Source organism: Haplochromis burtoni, unplaced genomic scaffold (genome assembly GCF_018398535.1).
Source record: "Haplochromis burtoni strain Fernald_Lab_line unplaced genomic scaffold, NCSU_Asbu1 Contig_333, whole genome shotgun sequence".
In the NCBI taxonomy this organism is placed as follows: Eukaryota; Metazoa; Chordata; class Actinopteri; order Cichliformes; family Cichlidae; genus Haplochromis; species Haplochromis burtoni.
This window is the reverse complement of record NW_024582694.1, coordinates 442,593-464,332: the sequence shown is the minus strand read 5'-3', so window position 1 is coordinate 464,332 and position 21,740 is coordinate 442,593. Positions and strand designations below refer to the sequence as shown.

The following is a 21,740-nucleotide window of genomic DNA, read 5'->3' as shown; positions in this document are numbered from 1 at the left end:
AGGTTGTGATTACCTTGGCAGTGAGTTTTATAATTATGATGATATTCAGGTGCCACACAGAGGACACATGACTGATGACTGGGAACGGAACTTTTGCAAAACTTACCTGGAAAAACACGCAACCTGACTGGGTTTGTGTGACGCAAAGAAAACTGTTTTGTGCCAGCAAACATAGCTGAGTCCTGTAGAAAAAGAAATGGTTTCTCCAGAGGCGTTATGTGGCAGCCAGATAACAGAGCCATGTGGGGATGAAAATCAAATCCAGGTAGAGCGGATTCTTTTTTTCCACTATAGATTCTCCATTAAAGCTGAAAATACCGGCATGATTGTCTGACAACCAGGTGCACAAGATTTTGGAGTAGAGTATTTATAACCTATAGCTAACAATACTTGTTGGCTTCTTTTTTATCTCCCACTTTAACTACAAGATTGTATCAGCATCAGTCGGATTTGTTATTTCCTCCCTAATAATAATTTCCTTTAAATTGTTTAACCTTAAATCCAGAAAATGTATTGTAGTGACAGAGTTATACTTAAGGCCAGTCTGTGTGCTAAATATTTCAGAATGTAAAGCTCATTAAAAAAAAATGTGTTACTCTGCGTTTCCCCAGACAACACTAATTTCACAGCTGAGCTGCTGTCTCCTGGGAGCCCAGTGCATTATGGGTTACATCCCAGTGTAAAAACTGTGACATCAGATAACCTTTTTCATACTCTGCAGTCTCCTGATGTCAAAGAGAAGTCCTGTACTTGTTCTTATTATTTGACGCTGCAATTATTACAAAATATATGGCTGTAAAAAGGATTGAAAGTATAAACTGCCTAATTGAAAAAAAATTCAAAAGTTGTTTTATACATTAAAACTTATGAACTTACAAATCTAGCCTCATTTATCTAGCAGACATTAGGAAGTCTAAATGTTCACACTGAGAATCTCTGATGTATGTTATGCACAAACAAGGCTGACAGCGACGTCACCCACATAGTCCCAGGAGATGACTCACCTGTGTGGGTGTAGCATGGGCTAACATGAATTATTAACAATGGTACGGGGTTATTATAAGTCATGTTAACAGTGTAAGGCCATGAGAGGTCCTGAAAATGTCAGCTTTAATTGACTTTTTATTTTTTATTACTTTTAAATCACACCCATCTTTTTTTAAGTGTGAAAATAAGGTACCTGTTGATTTCAGACTTTTTAATAAAAAATACCATTTTTGAATCCATGTTTGCTGTAATGCTGTAGAGCTTAGTACAAGGTCTCAGATCTGGCCTGCAGGTGGGGCTGTGGACTAAGTTAGTGAAGAAGTAAACGTCCAGGAAACACCGGCAGACAAGAGGTTAATCTAACAGGTAGCTCGGGACATTTTTCAGCGTTGACTGTCGCTCTCCACATACTGTGTGTTATAAGAAGTTTATTTTTAGCAGTTTGATGGACAATTTCAGGAGATATTCAGGTGATACCAAGTGAATGACTATACTGCGATGTAATTTGACCATTTCATTTTACTTGAAGTTTAAGTCATTCAATGACAACAACAAACTCGTCCTTACAAATTTATTATTTAACATAAACTTTTAAGAGCTGTGAAATGCTCAATCACATGAAGTATTCGTCCTTAACTGAATAACAGCGATCATGATGAACTTTCAGAAGATATTCACTCTCAATTAAATAGGAGGATTAGGGCCACCGGAAAAAAAAGTGGGCAAAAGTCAGAATTCTGACTTTAATGTGAGAATTCTGACTTTTTACTCAAAATTCTTTTACCTCAAAATTGTTCCTTTACGGTCAGAATTCTGACTTTTTCCTCAGAATTCTGGAAAAGAAGAAAAAAAAAAAGACGTGCCCACTTTCTTTTTTCCAGTGGCCCTAATCCTCTTCCGTAATTAAACATTAACACTTAAATCCAAATAAAAACGGCATCAAGCAACCGGCTGTCTGACAGCATCACCACACAGCCTACACTTTAACCATGAAGCGGTTTTAGTCTTTATGATGGGCTCTTCATCGACTCGTGTCCTTCTTAGTCCATGGTCTTATCACTCCAGGCCATTGACTTCCTCTTGGCCAATTCCATCCAGGACGGCTGACCGCTGTCAGACATGGATTGCAGCACCGAGGGCAGTGTGGGTGATGATGACGGTGATGAAGAAGACGCTGCATTTTTCCGTGACCATCTGTCCTCACGCGACCTTTCTGCAACGTTGGTGGGGCTTAACTCTAAAAAACGAAAAAATCTAGGTCAAATGGGTTCATTAAGAATATTAAAAAGGTGTTTGTACAGCAATGATTTATTATCACTCTGAGCAAACACACCTGCAAGGTTTACTGCTTGTCTTTCATCTGCATCTTTGATCACAGGTGCGTTTTTTGCCAAGGTAGGGGATTCACCTGATCCCTGCATGTCTGTATGCGTTTTCCTCAATTCCACCTAAGAACACACATTCAGGACAATCTTGTCAGTTCAAAAAATCCCTATTATCTGTTCATGGCCTGCATTTCAACCACCGTGAGAAAGTGCCATAAAAAGTCCAGAAACAATCATAAATTTAACCTGCTAATAAACCCAGTCAAAATCATCAGTTCCATTGCAATAAAACAATATGTTGGTAGCCACCAGGACACCAAATGAATGACGGACACATGCTAGGCTACTGTTATAGTTGCCAAATAGAGACTTAGAGATTTTTTAAACATTTATATTTTCAAATGGGCATTGATCTGACTGCCACAGACAGCAAGGGGAGGTCAGGCAGCACTGTGAGGATGGCAAATGATATGAAAGACAGTTATAAAGAAGTACCACAAACCCCCTTGGGTCCAGGTGGTGTGGTCCACTCTCCCCGTCTCTCTAAAAAAGCAGCCTTCTCGCTTACAGAACCAGACCAAAATGCTCTTCGGCTTGTGAGTGGCGGAGCCTCTTTTTGCTCACTGGCTTCTCTCTCCCCTCTTCCTGAGGCAAAAGCTGAAGCAGAACCAACAGCTGACGAGGCTGCGGGAGCTGAAGTCTGCGCTGAAGGTGTGGGCTTGAGCTGCTGGGCAGACTGGAGACCTCGATTGCTCCAGGAGGATTGCTGCTGGCCTGAGGAAAGGTAAGACTGCGCAAGAGACTGTGTGGCGCTGCCTTGTGCAAACTGAAACGAGGTGTCTGTTTGTGAAGGGGAGCGCAAAGGAGAATGGGTTGTCCACGGATTGGTGGTTACCACTGAATGTGAGGCAGACTTAGTTGTGTTCATCTGGTCTTCACTGGTGTGTTTTGACATTTGTGGATCTCTGGAGGCATTGGACAGCACAGGAGATGCCTTCTGTTGCAGAAATCCTGGCGATGTTTTGACAGTCTGTGCTTGGCTTCTGCTTTGATTCGTTTCTGCCGATGGCTGCTTTGCAGCTTGCACAGTCTGTGTCCGTACTTGTGTAAAAGTCTCTGTTGGATTTGTGGGCTGCGCTTGTGCCTGCGGTCGTGCTGAAGATTGCATGTTTGCCTGTAAATTTCCTGCAAAATCTCTGGGGAATCTACTAATGAAAAGCTGTTGAAGGCTCTTGGTTTTTTCCATGGCCAGAGCCATCCAGGACACCTCAGATGAGGTCGCCTGCGGGGCAGGTTGAGGCTCCCGGGGTGTAGCTTCTGCTTCTTTTGGGTTTGCAGGCGTCGTCTGAACGTCGGACGTTTCGCTGGCAAATGGAGCATTATGTTTGACTGGAGGAGAGAAGCCAGATGGGGTTTGATCTAAGGGAGACACACAAATCTGTTAGATACGCTCGGCAGCACTGTTACCGTTAAAGTTCGCCCGGGTGGTATCTTAATGAGTACAAAGTTCCCCTGTGATCAGTAAAAATCTTATCTTCCTAGAGTGATTATTTACCATGTTAAACAGCAACAACAGTGCACATCTGTGCAATATTAACTCTGTAATCAAAGAGATAATGGCTGTGAGACGCTGCTTCACTATCAGTGTAAATTTAAAGCAGATCTCCAAATTAAACATCAGCTTCTATAATCAGTGTGATTCCAGTGTGATATTTTGACATTATGTCAGCGTTATGCTATATTATTACATATTTATTTCAATCTAGTCTTCATTTTATTTTATTTTATTTTATTTTTACTTTACACATTTTGCCTAAATTCTTTAGCTTTTTCCTTTTAGTTCTAATTTACTTAGCTGGATTTTTCTGAATTTGCAAGGCATTTTTTAAAAACTATTTTAAGTACTTTCAAACCTTCTACATGACAATGTTAGGAGCTCTGAAAGACTCACCAGCTGGTCTGACCTCTCCAGAGGAGGATGGCATCCAAGACGCATTTTCTTGCAACTTTTTTTCACTTATTTCTTGGCATTTTTGGTCACCTTGGTCCTCACCCAGTGCTGACTTTGAATGCCTGTTAGAAGATGTATCAAGCCGAAATCGAAGTGAATGAGATGTGGAGCGCAGTTTGACACCGAAAGCTGTTTTTCCTTGTTCCTCCTGGGGCTCCTTTGCTTCCACCGCCTCTTCCACCTCTTCCTGGCTGCTCTCGATCTCCTCCGCCTCAGCAGCGCCTGTGTCTGCAGGTGCGTCTTTATATGCTGTCACTGATTCCACCTTTTTGAAGCTGTCACTCCTGTCCCAGGGAACAGCTGAGGTTTTAGGTGGTGCGCCTTCTTGACGAAACCTTCCTAAAGCAAAAGGATGCTCTCTTGGCTCTTTAACTTCCTCCTTTTCCCTGTTTTTCTCCTCCATTTCCCTACTGATCCTGTTCCTGGCTTCAGCTTGTTCCAAAACTCCCAAAAAACTGCCCGATCGGGGTCTTTCTCCATCTCTGTTTTTCGATGCAGTGACAGAAAAGTGGAAAGAGCCAGATCCTTGGGCATATCGTTTAATTCCTCTTGTGGGTTCGCTATCACCTTGAACCTCCTGGCTAGCAGAGGAACACCTGAATGCTATTCCTGAGGCATTATCATCATGAGGCATTAGTTGCTTCTCCAAATCCCCTTGTCTTTGTTCCTTCAGTCCTGACTCTATGAAGGACGAGTGTGGACGTTCACCAGATGCTGAACCCACACGTCTGCGAGGTTTAACTCGAGGTACTTGGGAGGCTACAGTCTCAGGAAGAACGTAGTCCTGTTTGGAGAAACTTTGACTTGTTGGTTTGGGTACCGCCTCTGATGTGACCGGTGGCACTTCTGCACATTTTGAAGGAAGACGCTGATGTACAATGGGAACAGCAACTTTTTCTTCTTCTTTTGTTTCCACTGTTACTTCTTCTTGAGCACCAAGATGGTGTTTTAGTTCTTTGACAGGCTCGGGTCGGTCAATGTTGTTCATGGTGTCTAAATGAGACTGAGAGACGGTCTGAAGATAAATAAAAAAAGAGCGAGAGATATGAAGGGCAGGAAAGTGAAGTGGCGGTGCACTATTTGCTTATACAAAGAGCATACAAGAGAGAGAAATAACTACAGCAACTTACCGCGGCAGCTTTCATCTTAGTGCTGGCCCTCTGGTTTCTGGGTTTGATAGACATTCGGTGGCGTGCGGCAGAAGTGTCTAATCGGGAAGCGAACTGAGCCGGTGTTCTAAAATCCGACGGGACCTCAGCAGCAGAAGGAGAAACAGAGGGGACGGAAAGAGGAAAAGCATGGGATGGAGTCGAGGGAAGAGATTTGATAGGTGCAGGTTTGGGGATGGGTGAGAGAGTGCGAGATGTTGGCTGAGATATCGCCTGCAAAGAAAAAAAGGCCAACAAAATCGCTGTACAATCCTGCAAACAATGGGCTAAGAGAAAGAACTACAAAATACAGTGTTTTGGATTATTATGTCAATGTATCACACATGGTTGTTGATAACCTCTATTACCTATCTGATATTCTATATGGAGTGGAGCCAAAGAGGGGCCAGGCTTGCAGGGACACAGTTTAACAGTGCACCTTACATAAGAACCCTCTGGCTCCATCACTGATTCGACTTTTGGAAACAGCATTTCAGATGACAGATTCCTCTCTTGAAGTTTCTGTCCAGTCAATCCCACGTACACCGTAAATCCTCAGGAGTGTCCAGACCGTGCATTAATCTGTGTCTTAAAATAGTCCCCAACATATGCACCAGTTTCTCCTGCTTAAATAAAACGTTTTACAGCGACCAGCTGTTTTAGGGATTGCTATATACTGTTTTCTTAAATGATGCTATATAGGTATTTATAACCCCACTTTTTTCAGTTATAACTATAATAGGAAAAAATGGGGGTACAGCGCTGGCCTTTTTTATGGGATATGCTGAGAATAAAAACATATGATCAGAACACTTTATGCTTGCTTGTTAAATTTAAACAAATGCAAATCCTGCTTTTGAATCCACGCATCATCTAATCAGCAGGATTATGCACCTTTGTAAGGGTTTCCTGAGATGTATTGTCTTCTCCTGAATCGTGAGGAGGGCTGTGAGGAAGTGACTCCTGGCTGCTCAGATCTGGTGGACGTCTCATTGGCAGGACCATAGGAGGTGGGCCCAAATGCATTTTCTGCTGCTGAAGCGTCATCTGTGATGACAGAGCGGAGCACGAGGATTTTAATAGAGTCACTGTTACCATAAGTTTAAACAACAGGCCTAAAATAAAGAAGTGCCGTACCTGGAGAGCTTTGATTTTGCTGTGAACGTTCTCCTGAGATAAGACCCTGGTGGGTTCAGGGTCTGTCATGACCAGGTCATCCAGAAAGATGCTGTCGTGGGACAGTGCCCGCGATCCCATGATGGCCTGTGCGCATCTAAGTGGAGCCAGAAGAAGGACGAGTCAAAGTAATGACAAGTAAGTGAATCTGAAAGAGAATTTTTCGAAAGGCGTCGTGTCACGTAAACACTCACACCAAATCTTCTTCTGATCCGAGATCTTTTCCTGCAGTGATGTCACTGGCTGACTGGCTGAGTTTGGTATTTCCTTCTCCGCCTGCTCTCTTACTTTTCCCAAAGAGACGAGTTTTCAGATCCTTGATCTTGGATCTTTTACGTCCTAACAGAGATTGAGACCGAGACAGATCCAGGTCACAGCATTTCACGCGCACGTGAACAAGGAGAACTCACGTGCTCTCGCACACTCTCTATTTTCTGTTTTCGAGACGTTCTATCAATGAGCATCTCTTTCATATTTCACTTCATGACGATGTGTTAGCACTCTCAGGTTAAACTACGAGACAGATCACCTCACCTGCGACGTCCTCTGCGCTTTCTTCTGCGTCTCCCGAGAAAGACTCCATCGGTCTGATCCCTAAAAGGAAAAAAAAAGTGTAGAGCAGATGACAGTTAAGTGTTCAGTGGAAAACACTTCGCTTGTTGTCTTTGCAGGAGTAAACATGGACTCGAGGTTCAAAGGTTTATTACTGTTCATTATCAGTTGGGAGGGCTGGGTGAGGACAGTCTGTTGTCAAGATGAACAACGTCTTAATCGATGTTACACGTGGCATTGCCAAGAAAAAACACCCCAGGTACTGCAGAGTAGCAAGAATGTGGATTTGAAGCATGGCATCGCACTGCACAGCACATTTGATGAACAAAGCAAAAGCTAAAATCTTCCTTCACTGCTTTACCATCTCACAAACATCCTGACTGAGTTGGCGTGCTACTCTATGCTAAAGTCAGTTCCAATTTTTTTCATGAAGACCGGCCTGACATTAGTATATCCCACCTTTTGCAGGGTGCTGGTGTATCTAAGGAACTGTTGTCAACAGAGCATGAGGCTGTATAACTGCCTGATAAGACAAGATGTGCCAGGTTATGGACAAACAAGCAAAGTCCACACTGCACCGCTCATGCCACCGATTACACCCTTTTCACTCGATCCTCAAAAAAGTTGCGATCAGTTTAAGCAAATCGATTTAAACAGTATGTAAACCTCAGATTTGATTTCCTCTCCGCAGTGAAGTGCTCCCTGCGGTTTCACCGTTCACTGAGCTGAACTATAGCTCCCAGAGAAACAGAGGATAATCCGGTGGATTATTGACATTGCAGAGAGATTCTTGTAAGATTTCACAACGCCGTAATGATCCACAACGCTGCAACATTTCTCCACCAGGTGACATTCCCTGGGGGAAAACACACACGCACTCCAGATGGGGAAGGAGGAAGAAAAAAAAAAGAACACAACAGCTGAACTTACCAAAAATCTAAAACCAAGCACCTCAACTTGTCCCTCCTGATCGTCCTCCTCTCTTCACGGAGCGGTCTTGTATCAGTTGTGTCCCTGCCTTAATGATTAAACCTCAGACTTACCACATCTGCAGACGGAGGGAGATACCGAGGGAAGGGAGTGAGGGAGGTGGGAAAAAAAACAGGCTGGGAGAAAAGAAAGAAAGGGAGAGAGAGAGAGAGAGAGAGAGAAGGTCACTTCCTGACAGGGTGAGCAAATGCACAAGAGAAAAGAGGACAGATGAGAATGTGTGTGTGTGAGAGAGAGAGAGTGAGAGAAAGAGAGCGAGAGAGATACTCTATTACATTAGTGGCACACTGTGGCCCTCTGTGCTAAGCTCCTTATAAAACGTTAACCTGATTTTAGGCCCAGAAATGAGAGTAGAGGGTAAAAAAATTAGAAATAAAGCTCCAGCTGGAAAGAGGACATGAATATAGGAATTATGGCTCATAGAGCTGTTTACATATTGCACAGGCTCGCTCACGCCCTTCCGATGATCAAAGAGCGGAGGCTATGGGTGTGCTGTGAGCGTTCAGAAATGAAATAAATAAATAAAAACAAACAGGAATCAGCCACCTCCCAGCACGTCACATCATTTTCACCCAAGACTGTTTGGCCACAGTCCTGAAGGTGCGGTCTTTGAAATGTTCGCCTGGGACCTTTGCTCCTCTATAACTCCCACACACATTTTTCACGATTTGTGAGACGACGCCTCGTTTCGCAGCAACGAGATGACACATTGTTCCTGCGAGTCCTACTTCCTGCGCATTCACACAGGACAGTACTGGGAGATGGGAGAGCTAATCTAGGCCACTGGGCTACAATCGGCGAGAGGGAGGGCCTGCAGGAATTGGCATGCGAACGCTTGCATCTGCATCCATGTGTCTGGAAGCTTGGCTGAGCAGCATCTCCAATGAGTCTCCTTACAGATAAATCCTCGTCTCTCCCACCAGAACCCACATCCAGCTGGGTAACATCTGGATTACATCCAACGGGACACATGCACCGTGATAAGAGCCCACAGTGACATAACAGTCTGGGATGTGGTTTTATTTAATTCCCTCATTCATAGATTTATTGTCCATAATCTACACATAAAGGAGAATACACACACAGGCTTATTTTTATCTTATAATAGGGATGTAATGTGATTATGGCTAATATCTGCTATCATAGGGAGGCTGTTTGTAGATAATAAAGCATCATACACGTTTATTGCACTTTCTGCTTTTGTCATCACAGCATTTGTCCCCCTGACAGAAAGAAAGCAAAGGTACTGATTTTTCGCAGTATATGGCAGTCTCTGATTCATGTGGTGTTGCGATGGATTATAATTTCTTCCTCTCACAGGCCAGATGAGGGCTGTGCATATCGAGATTAAGGCCGATAGATAATCCGATCACAGCGCTGTTTGAAGTCACGAGGGTTACCATTCATTCTAGCAAATGTGAAAAAAATGTGAGGGAATTTTCTTTGGGGTTTTTTATTTTTTCACTTTTATAGACAACTTATTTTTGGAAAGATGTTTCCATTGATTCACCCAAGAACAATTGGCCGATATCTGAAACCACTGAACAAGCTTTCCCCTGCAGCTTATCTGTATTTAGTTTGGGATTCTGGATTCAGATAAGAGTTTGATGGTAATCGTTAACTAGACGTCAGTGTCTTACATGCATGAAATGTTGCACCAATACAGAGCCAGCAGAAACAGAAGAAGCTATGGCTACAATATAGCTTTGGGACATAAAAATCAGTCAAAGATATTAAACATGTACATCTCCGGTAATTGTAAGTCTTAATAACCTTATCCAGAATTCAATAATTGTGGAAATATGTAGGTTTTTAAGGAATCATGAGTTCAGTGCTCCATGACTGCTTGATCTGCTGATCCGTGTAATATGTATGAAAGCTATGAAGCAGGTGGTGAATGTGCCTTGAGCTTAGACTTTGTTGTAATAAGAGTCAGAATGGGATTTGCAATGTTTGTGAACTTGTTACAGATGTAAAGACCTATGTCTGAATCAAATACAGTGTGTATAAGTGAATGAGTGGTTTTTGATGGATATAATCTGACTGTGTGGAGACTATGACAAGGTCTGATCTGCACTGACCGGCATCTGCTCTTTTTTTTTTAAAGTCAGATTTTTATTGTTGGCAAATGTTTAGTTGAATCAGAGGACTCAGTCTTGTCTATCAACGCTTCATCAGACAAGCTACGATAAAATTTGACCAATCAGGAGTTGGCAGTTCGTCTTGTAATCAGAAGGTTGCCGGTTTGAGCCCCGGCTCCGACAGTCTCGGTCATTGTGTCCTTGGGCAAGACACTAAACCCGTTGCCTACTGGTGGTGGTCAGAGGGCGCGGTAGTGCCAGTGTCCGGCAGCCTCGCCTCTGTCAGTGCGCCCCAGGGCAGCTGTGGCTACAATGTAGCTTGCCATCACCAGAGTGTGGATGAATGTAGTGTAGTGTAAAGTGCTTTGGGGTCCTTAGGGACTAAGTAAAGCGCTAAACAAATACAGGCCATTTACCATTTTTGAGTCAGTTTTCCAAGTTCACAAAATCGTTTCAGTTAGTTTAATTTTTTTCCAAGTCTAGTTTTTGTTTTTTAGTTCAATAAAATGTTTTAATTCTAGGTTTTAGTGTAATCCTCCACCCTAACCCTATAATAACCTGGAAAACAACCAGCTGATTACCATAAACACTTTCTGTAAGTGCACCTTTCTGTGTAACTCTACCCACTCTCGTCCTCTTGGTCACTGTTTTCATTTTATCTGTGTCTTGGACTTTTTCTATTCTGTAGAAAACAAGAAAGCATCTCACAATCTTTCAGCACACTTTGGTCAGTTTTAATATTTATTCTGCATTTATGTATTATAAATAGTTTAAAATCTGTTACATTTTATTCATTTTTCAGTACAAAACGATATTTAGGGCCATGTTTGGTTTCTTTAATCTACTAATAGAATCAGGACGGTACATTTCCAGTCAACTGAAAAGGGCCTAATGTTTCATTACCTAGAGGTCCAATTACCCATCATAAGCAATTCATTTAAAAAGGGCCTAAAGTTGGCAATCCTGTAACACATTTTACTATTAATGCGTTTTAAATATGTTTTGGTTTTGAATTTTTAAATTTAAATTTGATTTAAACAAAAATACATTTTTAATTGTGTAAAGTAATCTAGAAAAAATGTTTTGAAATAATTAATTTTCCCCAAAAAAGGTCTCTGTAGAATTACAATCTGTGGAAGTAAAAAAAAATGATAAAAATATCCATATTTTTCATAAATATCATAGAAAACGGAAAAAAAAAAATCATAGAAAACTGAAGAACTGAAAACTGAACTTAAAAATTCACCAATAGCAGCGGCAGTACAGTTAGCAGAAATTTAAGACGTTCCAGTGCAGCAGAAATCAAACAGTAACCCATCTTGTTATAAAAGTCAGTCCCCAGAGACCCGCAAGCTAAAGCAAATCCTACAATACTGTAGATCTGCTTGTGTTTGGAAGGCAGGTAAGTAAATTAAACGGCATGGCAAAAAAAATAATCATTTTAGCTTTGTGAGTCTCATAGAGTTTTTGTGTGTTTGGTGTGGAAAATGTCTACGGTGGTCTCCTGGCACTGCCTGAGGTCATAGTCACAGTATCCAACAGAGAATCGGCCCTGCGAGACAAACGACAGAAAGATCTCGTTCACTTTAGCCACTCCATACTTACAGATGAATACTAATAAGTATATAATGCGTAGTCTCACTTTAGGTCTCTTGAAGTAATCCAACCCTCTTCCAATTTTTATGATCCAACCATTATCGAACCTAAAAATAAAATCAGGTTTAATTTACTGGGATAAAAGAGACCGTATTTTGAGCAATGGAGTGTTAATGTAGAAGTGAACATCAGATGTCACAAGGATGAACTTCTTCATGCTGCACGTATGTGGCTGCTGTAAATGAGGAAAATCTGCAGGTGTACCTGATCTCCCGGTCATGGATAGTGGAGGAGTACTGCAGGTCTAGAGTCACTCCGTGAGCGCTGAGACTCTCTTTCAACTCGGCCAGAGCGCCGCTCTGCTGGCCACTATCAGCCTGCGGGACGGGAAATGACAGTATAAACTAAACAGAGAAGACAGCAGTGGCTGCTCAGCTTTGACTATAAAATGCAGCTCTATTGTGTGAGTAACTCACTTCATCCTGCGACGTGAGGAGGTGGATCTTGTTCACCTTGCAGGGGGCTTTTAGCAGCATCTCACAGAACCGAAGGAAGTTGTACAACTGTTTGTGAGAGGAAAGGCGAAGGCTTTGTTTGGCATATTATATAAGGTTGGTACAGTTTAGGGCTGATTTTTAAATCATAAACATAAAATTACAATTATTTATTATAAAGTGCTAGTCAAACTAATAAGGAGAAAGCTGCTTGCTTGCAGCTTGCAACACATGATCAGAGAAAAAAAAAGATTTTCAGTATATGCGTTCAGGCTTTTATCAAACACATCATCCACATCATAACTGAATGTGTTCCTCCTTTTCCCATACACGACCTCTACAAAAAGTTTAATTAAAGTCAGCTTAGCAGTCTTTTCATAACCTACCAGACAGATTTTTATAACATTTGTTTGTTTAACTTCGACTAATCTGTGATAGTTCTATTAATCAATGAATCTTTCAGCCATCTAAATGTTGAAGGCTTTCTGGCCACAGACAGACCCTGGCGCAGACCAGGACACGTTAAAGAGATTATGTCCCCCCCGTCGGCTGCTCCTGCTACCCAAGGCGGAAAATGTATACGTGTATTGCAGACTTAGTCCTCTAGTATCATTCTATTGGTATCAAATTAATGGATAAACTCATTAAAGATAAGCTCCAACCTCTGAACAAAGCCAGATAAAAGACTGATGACAGAGTGGAATGAATAAAAACCCCAGTTAATGAGGACAAAACTCTTACTTGGTGGGTGTGCCGTATGTACGGGTCCTCCACCCAGACTTCAGTGAGAGCGCTGCTGATGTATGGCTTGAACAGAACCTCGTAGCTGTAACCAGTAGCATCCTCTGATATTCTTATCTGCTCGTGGTACTTCCCATCTATCAGGGAAGATAAGAGAAACACAAATTTTGAAAACCCCCTTCTTTAGCTGTGGCTCTTGCCATATATTTTTCCCCCAAATCTAAAAACTTAACCAGCACAGTCCTACACTGGAATAGGATCCTGCCTATAAGAGATACTAGAGATAATTAGATTTATACATAAATGTAAAGGATATAACAAAACAATAAACGATATTTTGGTTGTTGAGAAGATCGCACAGTCAATATTCAGCTAGAGCTGGATTACAGGGCAAAGTGGGCTTCAGCAACCCAAATCCACAGGGTCAGTCAGATTGTGCAAATTATTAATTTGGTCATATGCAACACTGAAGCACCTTGTTCACCTGATTTGAGTTCTTGCTTGTGTCAAAATTACCACAAAGTTCTACTTCTTGCTCCCTTTCGGGGTCGCTACATCTACCTCTGCCCCTTGGAGCTCCACTGTTACACCTGTCTCCCTCTCATTTACACACAGGTGCTACAGGTCTAACAGTCAAAACCACTGCAAACAATAGGCTCAGTCGATCAGGGTAATTCATCTTTGCCCGGCCCACTTTGCCCTTTTTTGCTCCATTACTGGCAAATTACCTTCCTTCATCTGATTCACATGAACTTTGATTTGCTCTGCTCTGTCCATGTAGCCCTTTATCTTCTCTCTGTAGTGTCCTCTCTTTGAGTCATCTTTTACAGCTGCTCACAGGACAAAGAGAACATTAAAAAAAAAGACGTTCAGCGTAATTCAGGGCAATGTTTAAAATATGTAATTATTAATATTTATTTATTTTTAAAGGAGGACCTTTTAACGCGTCCATAAGCAGCTGGATGCCTTCCTGGTAGCAGATGAGAGACTCCTGGAAACGTTCGCTCTGGTCCAGCTCCACCGCTCGCTTCAAGACAGACACGGCGGACGCCTCCATTCCCGACAGGTGGTTTTGTGTCATTGTTCTGTCTTTCAACTGTCTTTTAAGACATATACAACTCTAAATAAACTTCACGTTTCACCAGTGACAGGAAAGAAGCTGAGAGAAGTAGCTCTACCCACGAGTGCCCCATAAAAATAACTCCCGGAGAAACGTAATGACTTTGGTTAAAAAATTGATGGTTATGTATTTTTTTTTATAAAAACACACAGTTAAAGTATTTTCAGTTTTTATTAAGTCCAAATTTATTCAAACAACATATTTATCACACTAGAAAAATTAGGGTAGGAACAATGTGCAAATTGCCGGTGCTCTCGAAGAGGCGGTGCTCTTTTAATGTAACTCCCCGACATTTCCGGTTAAGACGGAGGAGAGAGAGGGCTTGACAGCAGCGTGACTCTCCTGTTTCACTGCTGTTTTCAGTGCCGAATTAATGTTTAAATGTGCGAACTTGGTAAATTTGGTATGATTATAGGTCAGTTTTTCATAGCGGTTAGTTAGGCTCGAGTTCCGTGTTATTTAGCGGTTAGCAAGGCTGTAACCTTGTCTCGTAGCCCCTGTTAGCTAAAGAGCAGCAGAAGGAACACAACATGTCAGCTGTCTGTCGCAGTTTGAGCTTTTTATCAGTCAAGGTGGGTACATCACTGCACGTTTTTAATGTTTCAGACTTGAACTGTCTACAAAGTGTTTCGTACATCTTGAAGTTGACATACGGGCTCATTTAGTTTAACGCTGCTTGAGGAAAAATCCAGCTAAACCTGAAACCCAAATCAGGGATGGGACTTGGAGAATAGTTACTGGATTTTTCTAGGTTTACTGGATTTATTTATTTTGTTTGCTAGATGACTGCAGTGCTGAATTTTAGGACGCGAAACTTTCAAATATAATGACCAATGTCCTGGATACATATACAACGTGCTCAGTTATGTAAAAAAAGAAAAGAAAATGAGGCCATTGTAACTAACTCAGCATTAATGAAACTCACTTGTTGTGTGAAGCCACTGGGCTTCTCTGCACCACTATCCAGTCAGCTGTGATGTGCACTAGGCTACATTTGCTGCAGAAAGTGCTCCAAGTATTAAAGTTAGAACTTTAATACTAATATTGTCATCTAAGATTCAGTTCAGGTTTATTTTATATATAGCACCAGTTCACATCAAAAATCGCTTCAATATGCTTTAATTCAATTCAATTTTATTTATATAGCGCCAAATCAAAACAAAAGTCGCCTCAAGGCGCTTTATGCCGTAAGGTAAAGACTCTAGAGTTCAACTAGCCCCCATGAACAAGCACTTTGTGATGGTGGGAAGGAAAAACTCCCTTTTAACAGGAAGAAACCTCTGACAGAACCACCTCATGGAGGGGCAGGCATATGCTGTGACTGGAGAGGGTGATGAGAGGAAATAGAAGAGAGAGGGGAAAAAAGCAAAGAGAGGTAGGAAAAAGCAGACTAAGGGAGAGAGGGAAGGCAAAAATGTATGTATGCAATAATGACTTGGTGCAGTGGTGTGTAAACAGAAGGGGAGTGAAAAGAGACAAGTGGAAGTGCTCAGGTGTATCAGATGTATGTAAGGAGGAAGAATTTTATATCCAATTCTAGATTTAACAGGGATCCAGAGATGAAAAGCTAATATGGGAGGAATGTGATCTGTGTAGTTTGTTCACCAGAGGGCACGCTCCAACTTCCCTTTTGCTATTAGCTGTTTGGAGTAACACAAATCCAACAACCTGACCAGAGTCAGGCAAAGCATAAATCAGTAAACGGATAACTACACATGACAAATGTTAGGGAAATCTGTTCATATTTTGTGGATCTGAAAGATAAAAACAAAATATCTGCTGATGTGTCAGAATATCAGATTTTTAAATCATTAAAAAAACAAAAACAAAAAAAAACAAAACTTTTGTTCCCTAAAGAAAAGAATATCTACCACCAGTAACAGCAATCTATCTCTGAGACTTAACTCTACAGAACTTTTTAGATTTTCTGCATATGTAAGTAAACACATTTTCCTTGATACTGGGCTTTGCTTTTTACCTTCTCTCTGTTTGCATATGTTACAGACCCTGACAGAAGCTCCAGTTTTGTCACCTTTTGCATGGTATGTGTCAGCAAGAAGCAAATTCTCCAAATCCAGAATCCCACCAGAGGTAAGAATAAATTTAGAATCTATAATGTTGTACATTTGTAAAGTAATTAGCAACACTCAAAGTATGTAACGTCTTGTGGCCCTACCCATGTGTGTGTCAAAATATAATTCTTTTACATTAATATTTATTTGGATTAAGTAAGTTTGGGTATAATTCCAGCAGGTCCAGTAGACAAAATGGTTTAGGTGGATTATTAGCTACTCAGCATTTTTTTTTTTTTTTTTTTTTTTTTTTTTTTTTTTTTTAAAGTGTTGCTTTAGGCCCGTCATTACAGATGAACCCTGCCATGGAATAATGATAATCCTTTATTCTGTATTTTCTTAACAGATTTTTGCTGAGCGATCGAAAGAGCACGAGAAATATGGTGGCGATCCAGACCAGCCGCACAAGCTGCACATAGTGACGCGGGTCAAAAGTGCGCTGCGAAGGCCATACTGGGAGAAAGAGATAATAAAACACCTCGGGCTTCAAAAGGTAAAATTTCTGTCATGGTACAGGACCCCAAACTGGGTTCCCTTGTTGTAAAGGCTACAGATCGTTTTTGTTTTACTTTTGGATTAACTTAATGTAACTGGATCATGTTCAATGTTTTTTTGTTTTTTGTTTTTTTGCACATACAACAAAACACTGCTGTCAGCTTTAGTTCAGGAATTTCCATTTAATTCTTTGCGTCTTTCAGCATCTTTCAACAGTGACTTGTACCCTGAAGGAGCTCTGATCAGGATAAATGATCTGTACAGAGTGTGTCACCTCATGCAGACGCTCACAGCCTTTATCTTTTGGAATAATTTTCTCTGCCTTTGTCTCGCACTTAGGCTCAAGTCCCTGTAATTCATAAAAATACTCCTGCAGTCAACAGCCAACTGAAGTTTGTCAAGCACCTTGTAAGGTAGGATTAATTACCCAAAAGTAGTAACACATCACTCTTAAAGTACTATTAAAAAAAGGTTAGTTTTTTTCAAATTGAGGTTGCCTGAGATGCCTACATATCTATACTGTTATATCTCCTTTGCCATCTCTTTCTGATACCTTCAGGATACAGCCACTAAAGACTCCCTATGGGCTCCCTGCTGAGCATGACATGGCCGATGCATACATCAACAGCAAAGGAGAACTTATTGTACACCACCTCCTCCAACCTGTAGACAACAAGGCAATCGAATCTTAGCTCCACTGTTGCGTGTGTGAATGTCCTGGAAAATGTCCTGTTGTCATTCTCTCTGCAGTGAGAGAAAGCCGTGGCACCAACCAGACTTCTTGATTGCTGTTTCCTGTGTTTTGATGCTGAGCTGCAGATGAATATGATTAAATGTTCTCATCAACCTGTCTCTCAAATGATTGAGCAAAGTGCCATCCTGATGAAGCAGGAATACTGACATTAAAATTCAACTCTGTGCAAACCCACTGTTCTAAGTTTGAGTTAATTCAGGAATTACTCATTAAACTTTTCCAGAAAACTTGATTTATTTTTATTATTTTTTCTACATATCAACAGTTTAGCAATTTGAATACCAGCATATTAATTTTACAGACAGCTAGTAATTTGGTAAAAAGTGTAATTTGGGTTCTGAGATCATTCAACAACAGTTGGTGGTTCAGATTGTTAAAATTAAAAATGACTTCCTAAATCCCAAAGACAAGTATTTTGCTCACCACCTCAATTGTATCAGACTGCCAAACAGTTATTTATAGAAATCGAGGGCCCCCTTTTGTGTTGCGGTTTTTAGTTTTGTAGTAATGCTCAACGTGCTCAGCATAGCACCAGCCAGTCTCATCAGCTACAAATAATCCACGCCCATAAAATGTTTTTAGATGGTTATAGTTTTCAGTTTAAAGGCAAAAACAGCAAATGGGAACTCCACCTATTTTGTTTTCTAAGAACAAAGGCTCACATAAAAACATTGCCAGTAATTATACTGGCCACTTCATTAGGTACATATGGTACACTGCTTGCTAATCCAAATATTTAATCAGCCAATCGCATGGTAGCAACTCCATGCATTTCGACATGGTCATTACAGCCTGCTGCAGTATCAGAATGCCTCAAGGTGATTGAGTGTGCCATGGTTGTTTATGCCAGACAGTGTAGTCTTGAGTATTTCAGAAACTGCTTATATTCTGGGATTTTCCAACACAACCTTCTCCAAGGTTGTGTACCAACAGAGCATCATTTAAACACTACAACCTACCCAAGTGTTGTTGATCACAGTCCACAAATCTTCTGATGCTTCCATCTGTGTAATCTTGTGAATATAGACCAAAATCTGAGGAATATTTCAAGCACCATGTTCAACCTATGCTATGAAGAATTTAGACTGTTCTGAAGACAAAAGTATCCAGTGAGTTTAAGGATGTATTATTTTCATCCATAAAGGCAACATACAACTCTTGCAAATACGCTGCCTCTAACCCTGAAGAAGTAACACAAAAAATACACAAGCAGGTTTTTTTTCCCCATCTTTTTCTTGTTTTTATTAAGTCTGCATTAGTTAGGTCAAACTCACGCTACCATGAAATGTCATGTAAAAATTTATTTTGCTCTTCAAAGATGATCTTGGCACTCACATGCACCATGAACTTGGTTCCAACACGAGACGTACAAAGGTTACAGGAAAGTGCGTGAGACAGCTGTCTACAATAAATGATTACACCTGTAAATCAAGAAAAACAAAATACAGCTAACAGCTAGTGGTCGCTCAGTGTGCTCCCTTGTTCATGAACCATACATTTTATTACTCAGATATTCCAATATAAATCATGGTGGATAAGTCCTTAAATAAGGCTGAAACAAACATGCTTGTTAAATAAAATGAATCAGTGGATTGCGTTAATTAAAAAAATAGAAATTACTAAGAGGGAAAAAAGGAAGTGGGCTGTCTGCTGGAGTTTTAGTAATGAGGTAGCCCTGAGAGAGTAAACCCGAACACTGTCAAGCCTCTTCAGTCATCTTCAGAATCAGAGTCGTAACCTCGCCCTCTGATGGTTTTCTTCTCCACTTTTGTGAACTTTGTTCCTGATCTCTGTGTCGCTGTTGGGGGCTCCCTCAGGTTGCCACTAGAAACAGGAAAAAGGGATCATGTTAGATAAAACGTTTTCATTCACAACACAAAAGGTGCTCGAGTGAGTCTACCGCACATCTCACCTGTAGTTAATAACGTCCGCACAGCCAAGTCTCCATTCGAGCATCTCTGTGGTGAACTCGTCCGTGTTTCCCAGGTCAGTGAATCCGACCACATAGTCCTTTGTTTTTCCATCAATAAGCAAAGCCAGAGTCGGAATAACTTTGATGCGCAGCCTCTCTGTCAGAAATGGGGCCTTCTCTGCATTCAGTTTGATGAATTTGGTCTCAACGTGCTTCTTTGCCAAGATGGCCAAGTGTTTGTCGAGGATCTTACATCTAAGGACAGAGCGACAAGTTCAGATGTCTGACATCAACAGATTAATATCTTGGCGACTGAGTAAAAAAAACTGATGCTAAACAAGGCACAATGTTGATTGTTAAACAAGGCGCAATGTTGATTGTTAAAGGTAACTGAAACACACTTCACACGTAGGAAATGTCATTTTGTCTGAAAAGATGATTATAATAAATTAATTAATTAATTTGCAGAACATTAATTTTCTATAAACTACCTCTGATTCTTTGTTTTGTTTTTTGAACTACATTACATTTCTAATTCATGGTCCTGTTGCATCATTTAGTGACTTACCTGAAGGTTGAATTTCTGTAGAAATGGCACACGACATTCTTGCTGTCTTTCACTTCACTGAAAAAGTCTTTCTCACTGGATATGTCTCTGTACTCCCCATGACCTTTAGACAACCACTCCTGAAAAGCAAAACAAAAGATTACAAATACAAGAAAAGCTATTATAGTGGAGTACAATGAAAACACTCTTTAAAGGGTTTGAATAATAGACCCAATTGCTGTGTAGCCTAACTTCAGAGCAAGGCAGTCTATAAACATGACACCAGGTGTTTTATTATGATCCTTCAAAGAACTGAGTGACTTCAGTACAAATTGTAGTGTCTAAAGTTTCATTTTTTAGACTAGGTTCTGCTGATGGTGCGAATAAGAAGTGAATCTTCTCAGTGATTCAAATTATTTTATCTGCTTTAAGAAATTAACACAGCAAAATGCTACAGTGATTATAAATTGTCCCACACACCTGCTTCTGTTTTTGGGCCTTTTTTAGTGCCTCTAATCGCCTTTCCTTCAGCCTCTCCAAATCATCTTCATCCATTTCATTCAGCTTGGCCAACTGGGCATCCACCTGCTCCTCCACCAGCTTGGCTGACTGCTCCAAAACTTTTGCTATGATTTCCATTGATTGGTTAGCCATGGCTGCCTGACTCTGTTTGAAAATGGGCAGATAAACAATGGTGAGACATGACACCAGACAGCAGGACAATAACAACATCACAGTGCCTAATATCGATATCAGCTGATACAAGCTTTCTGCAAATGTCAGTGGTTGATGTGTATCAGTCATGTGACATCCACACTGCACTGGCTACAAGTTCAAAGGTAGTGTGATGGAGCGCATGACGACTAGGAAATAGTTCACTTATTCATACGACTTATTTATAAGCTTTATTTTGCGCAAAGACGCAAAATAAAGAGAAAGGAATCTCGTCATCGCCTTTGTTCCCAAATTTTATAACCCTGTTTTAGCCCTACACTGTGAGCTGGTGTGATCAAGTATGTACAACAATGTAACGTTAGCAACGTTGCTTACACAGAAACTGGTCCGAGAGCTCCTCTTTTAGCTAGCTAACGCCGCAGACAAAGCCAGTAACGGCTGGGGGGCACACCTTGTCTCTGCCCAGTGGTGCCTACAGTTAGCTGGTACAGGCACAGACCGTAACTGGGTACCTCTTACGTATCTGCAGCTAACTTATACAAACTAAGAAACGTAGCTACACCTACTTCTACACGCCAGCAGTTCAACAAAAATCTCCCTATAAACTCTCAGTCTGCGTTTTCTTGCTATCTTAACTAGCTAGCATTAGCCCCGCCATTGTTAACAAACGTTACAGCAACAGTTTTGGAAACAGTTGTATTGATCTTTTATTTTTTTAAATGAACGTCAACTGTGCTTTTTGTCGAAAATATAAAGTATAACCAAGCTGCTATTAAATTATTACCTAGTAAAGTGACAGATGCTCGTCAACACCTCAGCCCGCGCACGAAACGTTTCTCTGCGGATACAACGTCACAGCGGGCCCGTCTGACGTCGTGGGAAGTACATCCGGGCAACTCGTGAAATACTACGGGTTAATTTTTATTTATTAATTTATTTTGTGTGTGTGTGTGTGTGTGTGTGTGTGTGTTATATTTTTTTCACGTTGTACTGCTGCTTTTGTTTATAGCGACCCAGTTGTCATCTGATGTATTAAAGAAAAAATATATTGTTATATTGTTTGC

General features: G+C 41.0%; 4 protein-coding genes across 5 annotated transcripts; 1 reads left to right on the top strand and 3 right to left on the bottom strand.

The window, feature by feature from the left end:
- Positions 1–1,544: 1,544 nt before the first annotated feature.
- Positions 1,545–10,454, bottom strand: cracdl (CRACD like). 2 transcript variants are annotated; one of them, XM_005942203.3, is made up of 10 exons: positions 8,130–10,454; positions 7,182–7,241; positions 6,842–6,986; positions 6,609–6,744; positions 6,366–6,518; positions 5,454–5,705; positions 4,264–5,338; positions 2,815–3,731; positions 2,321–2,435; positions 1,545–2,224 (listed from the first exon to the last, which is right to left on the bottom strand). In XM_005942203.3, exons 2-10 carry the CDS (start codon positions 7,228–7,230, stop codon positions 2,028–2,030), a joined length of 3,039 nt encoding a protein of 1,012 aa, XP_005942265.1. In that variant the 5' UTR covers positions 7,231–7,241; positions 8,130–10,454; the 3' UTR covers positions 1,545–2,027. The 2 variants fall into 2 exon arrangements, 1 of the variants encoding a protein (XP_005942265.1); XR_317027.3 differs by having other exon boundaries at positions 1,866–2,224; positions 2,808–3,731.
- A 162-nt stretch (positions 10,455–10,616) lies between these two features.
- mitd1 (MIT, microtubule interacting and transport, domain containing 1) lies at positions 10,617–14,284 on the bottom strand. The gene is made up of 7 exons (XM_005942204.2): positions 14,038–14,284; positions 13,830–13,931; positions 13,102–13,238; positions 12,343–12,429; positions 12,131–12,243; positions 11,913–11,973; positions 10,617–11,822 (listed from the first exon to the last, which is right to left on the bottom strand). The coding sequence occupies exons 1-7, from the start codon at positions 14,180–14,182 to the stop codon at positions 11,727–11,729; spliced, it is 741 nt and encodes a 246-aa protein (XP_005942266.1). The 5' UTR covers positions 14,183–14,284; the 3' UTR covers positions 10,617–11,726.
- A 196-nt stretch (positions 14,285–14,480) lies between these two features.
- Positions 14,481–17,712, top strand: mrpl30 (mitochondrial ribosomal protein L30). Its single transcript, XM_005942205.3, has 5 exons — positions 14,481–14,793; positions 16,226–16,312; positions 16,640–16,786; positions 17,128–17,201; positions 17,348–17,712. Exons 1-5 carry the CDS (start codon positions 14,752–14,754, stop codon positions 17,478–17,480), a joined length of 483 nt encoding a protein of 160 aa, XP_005942267.1. The 5' UTR covers positions 14,481–14,751; the 3' UTR covers positions 17,481–17,712.
- A 1,044-nt stretch (positions 17,713–18,756) lies between these two features.
- Positions 18,757–21,567, bottom strand: txndc9 (thioredoxin domain containing 9). Its single transcript, XM_005942202.2, has 5 exons — positions 21,461–21,567; positions 20,482–20,667; positions 20,023–20,141; positions 19,455–19,709; positions 18,757–19,366 (listed from the first exon to the last, which is right to left on the bottom strand). The coding sequence occupies exons 2-5, from the start codon at positions 20,653–20,655 to the stop codon at positions 19,252–19,254; spliced, it is 663 nt and encodes a 220-aa protein (XP_005942264.1). The 5' UTR covers positions 20,656–20,667; positions 21,461–21,567; the 3' UTR covers positions 18,757–19,251.
- Between the last annotated feature and the right edge of the window lie 173 nt (positions 21,568–21,740).

Coding starts and splice junctions, on each gene's coding strand:
- cracdl (XM_005942203.3), bottom strand. CDS start 7,230: ATGGAGTCTTTCTCGGGAGACGCAGAAGAAAGCGCAGAGGACGTCGCA. Junction 6,987..7,181: donor AAGCGCAGAGGACGTCGCAG/GTGAGGTGATCT, acceptor AATCTCTGTTAG/GACGTAAAAGATCCAAGATC. Junction 2,225..2,320: donor ACAAGCAGTAAACCTTGCAG/GTGTGTTTGCTC, acceptor TTCGTTTTTTAG/AGTTAAGCCCCACCAACGTT.
- mitd1 (XM_005942204.2), bottom strand. CDS start 14,182: ATGACACAAAACCACCTGTCGGGAATGGAGGCGTCCGCCGTGTCTGTC. Junction 13,239..13,829: donor TGTGAATCAGATGAAGGAAG/GTAATTTGCCAG, acceptor CTTCCCTGATAG/ATGGGAAGTACCACGAGCAG. Junction 11,823..11,912: donor ATTACTTCAAGAGACCTAAA/GTGAGACTACGC, acceptor TTTGTCTCGCAG/GGCCGATTCTCTGTTGGATA.
- mrpl30 (XM_005942205.3), top strand. CDS start 14,752: ATGTCAGCTGTCTGTCGCAGTTTGAGCTTTTTATCAGTCAAG. Junction 14,794..16,225: donor TGAGCTTTTTATCAGTCAAG/GTGGGTACATCA, acceptor CATATGTTACAG/ACCCTGACAGAAGCTCCAGT. Junction 16,787..17,127: donor AACACCTCGGGCTTCAAAAG/GTAAAATTTCTG, acceptor TCTCGCACTTAG/GCTCAAGTCCCTGTAATTCA.
- txndc9 (XM_005942202.2), bottom strand. CDS start 20,655: ATGGCTAACCAATCAATGGAAATCATAGCAAAAGTTTTGGAGCAGTCA. Junction 20,142..20,481: donor AGGCCCAAAAACAGAAGCAG/GTGTGTGGGACA, acceptor TTTGCTTTTCAG/GAGTGGTTGTCTAAAGGTCA. Junction 19,367..19,454: donor GCGGACGTTATTAACTACAG/GTGAGATGTGCG, acceptor TCCTGTTTCTAG/TGGCAACCTGAGGGAGCCCC.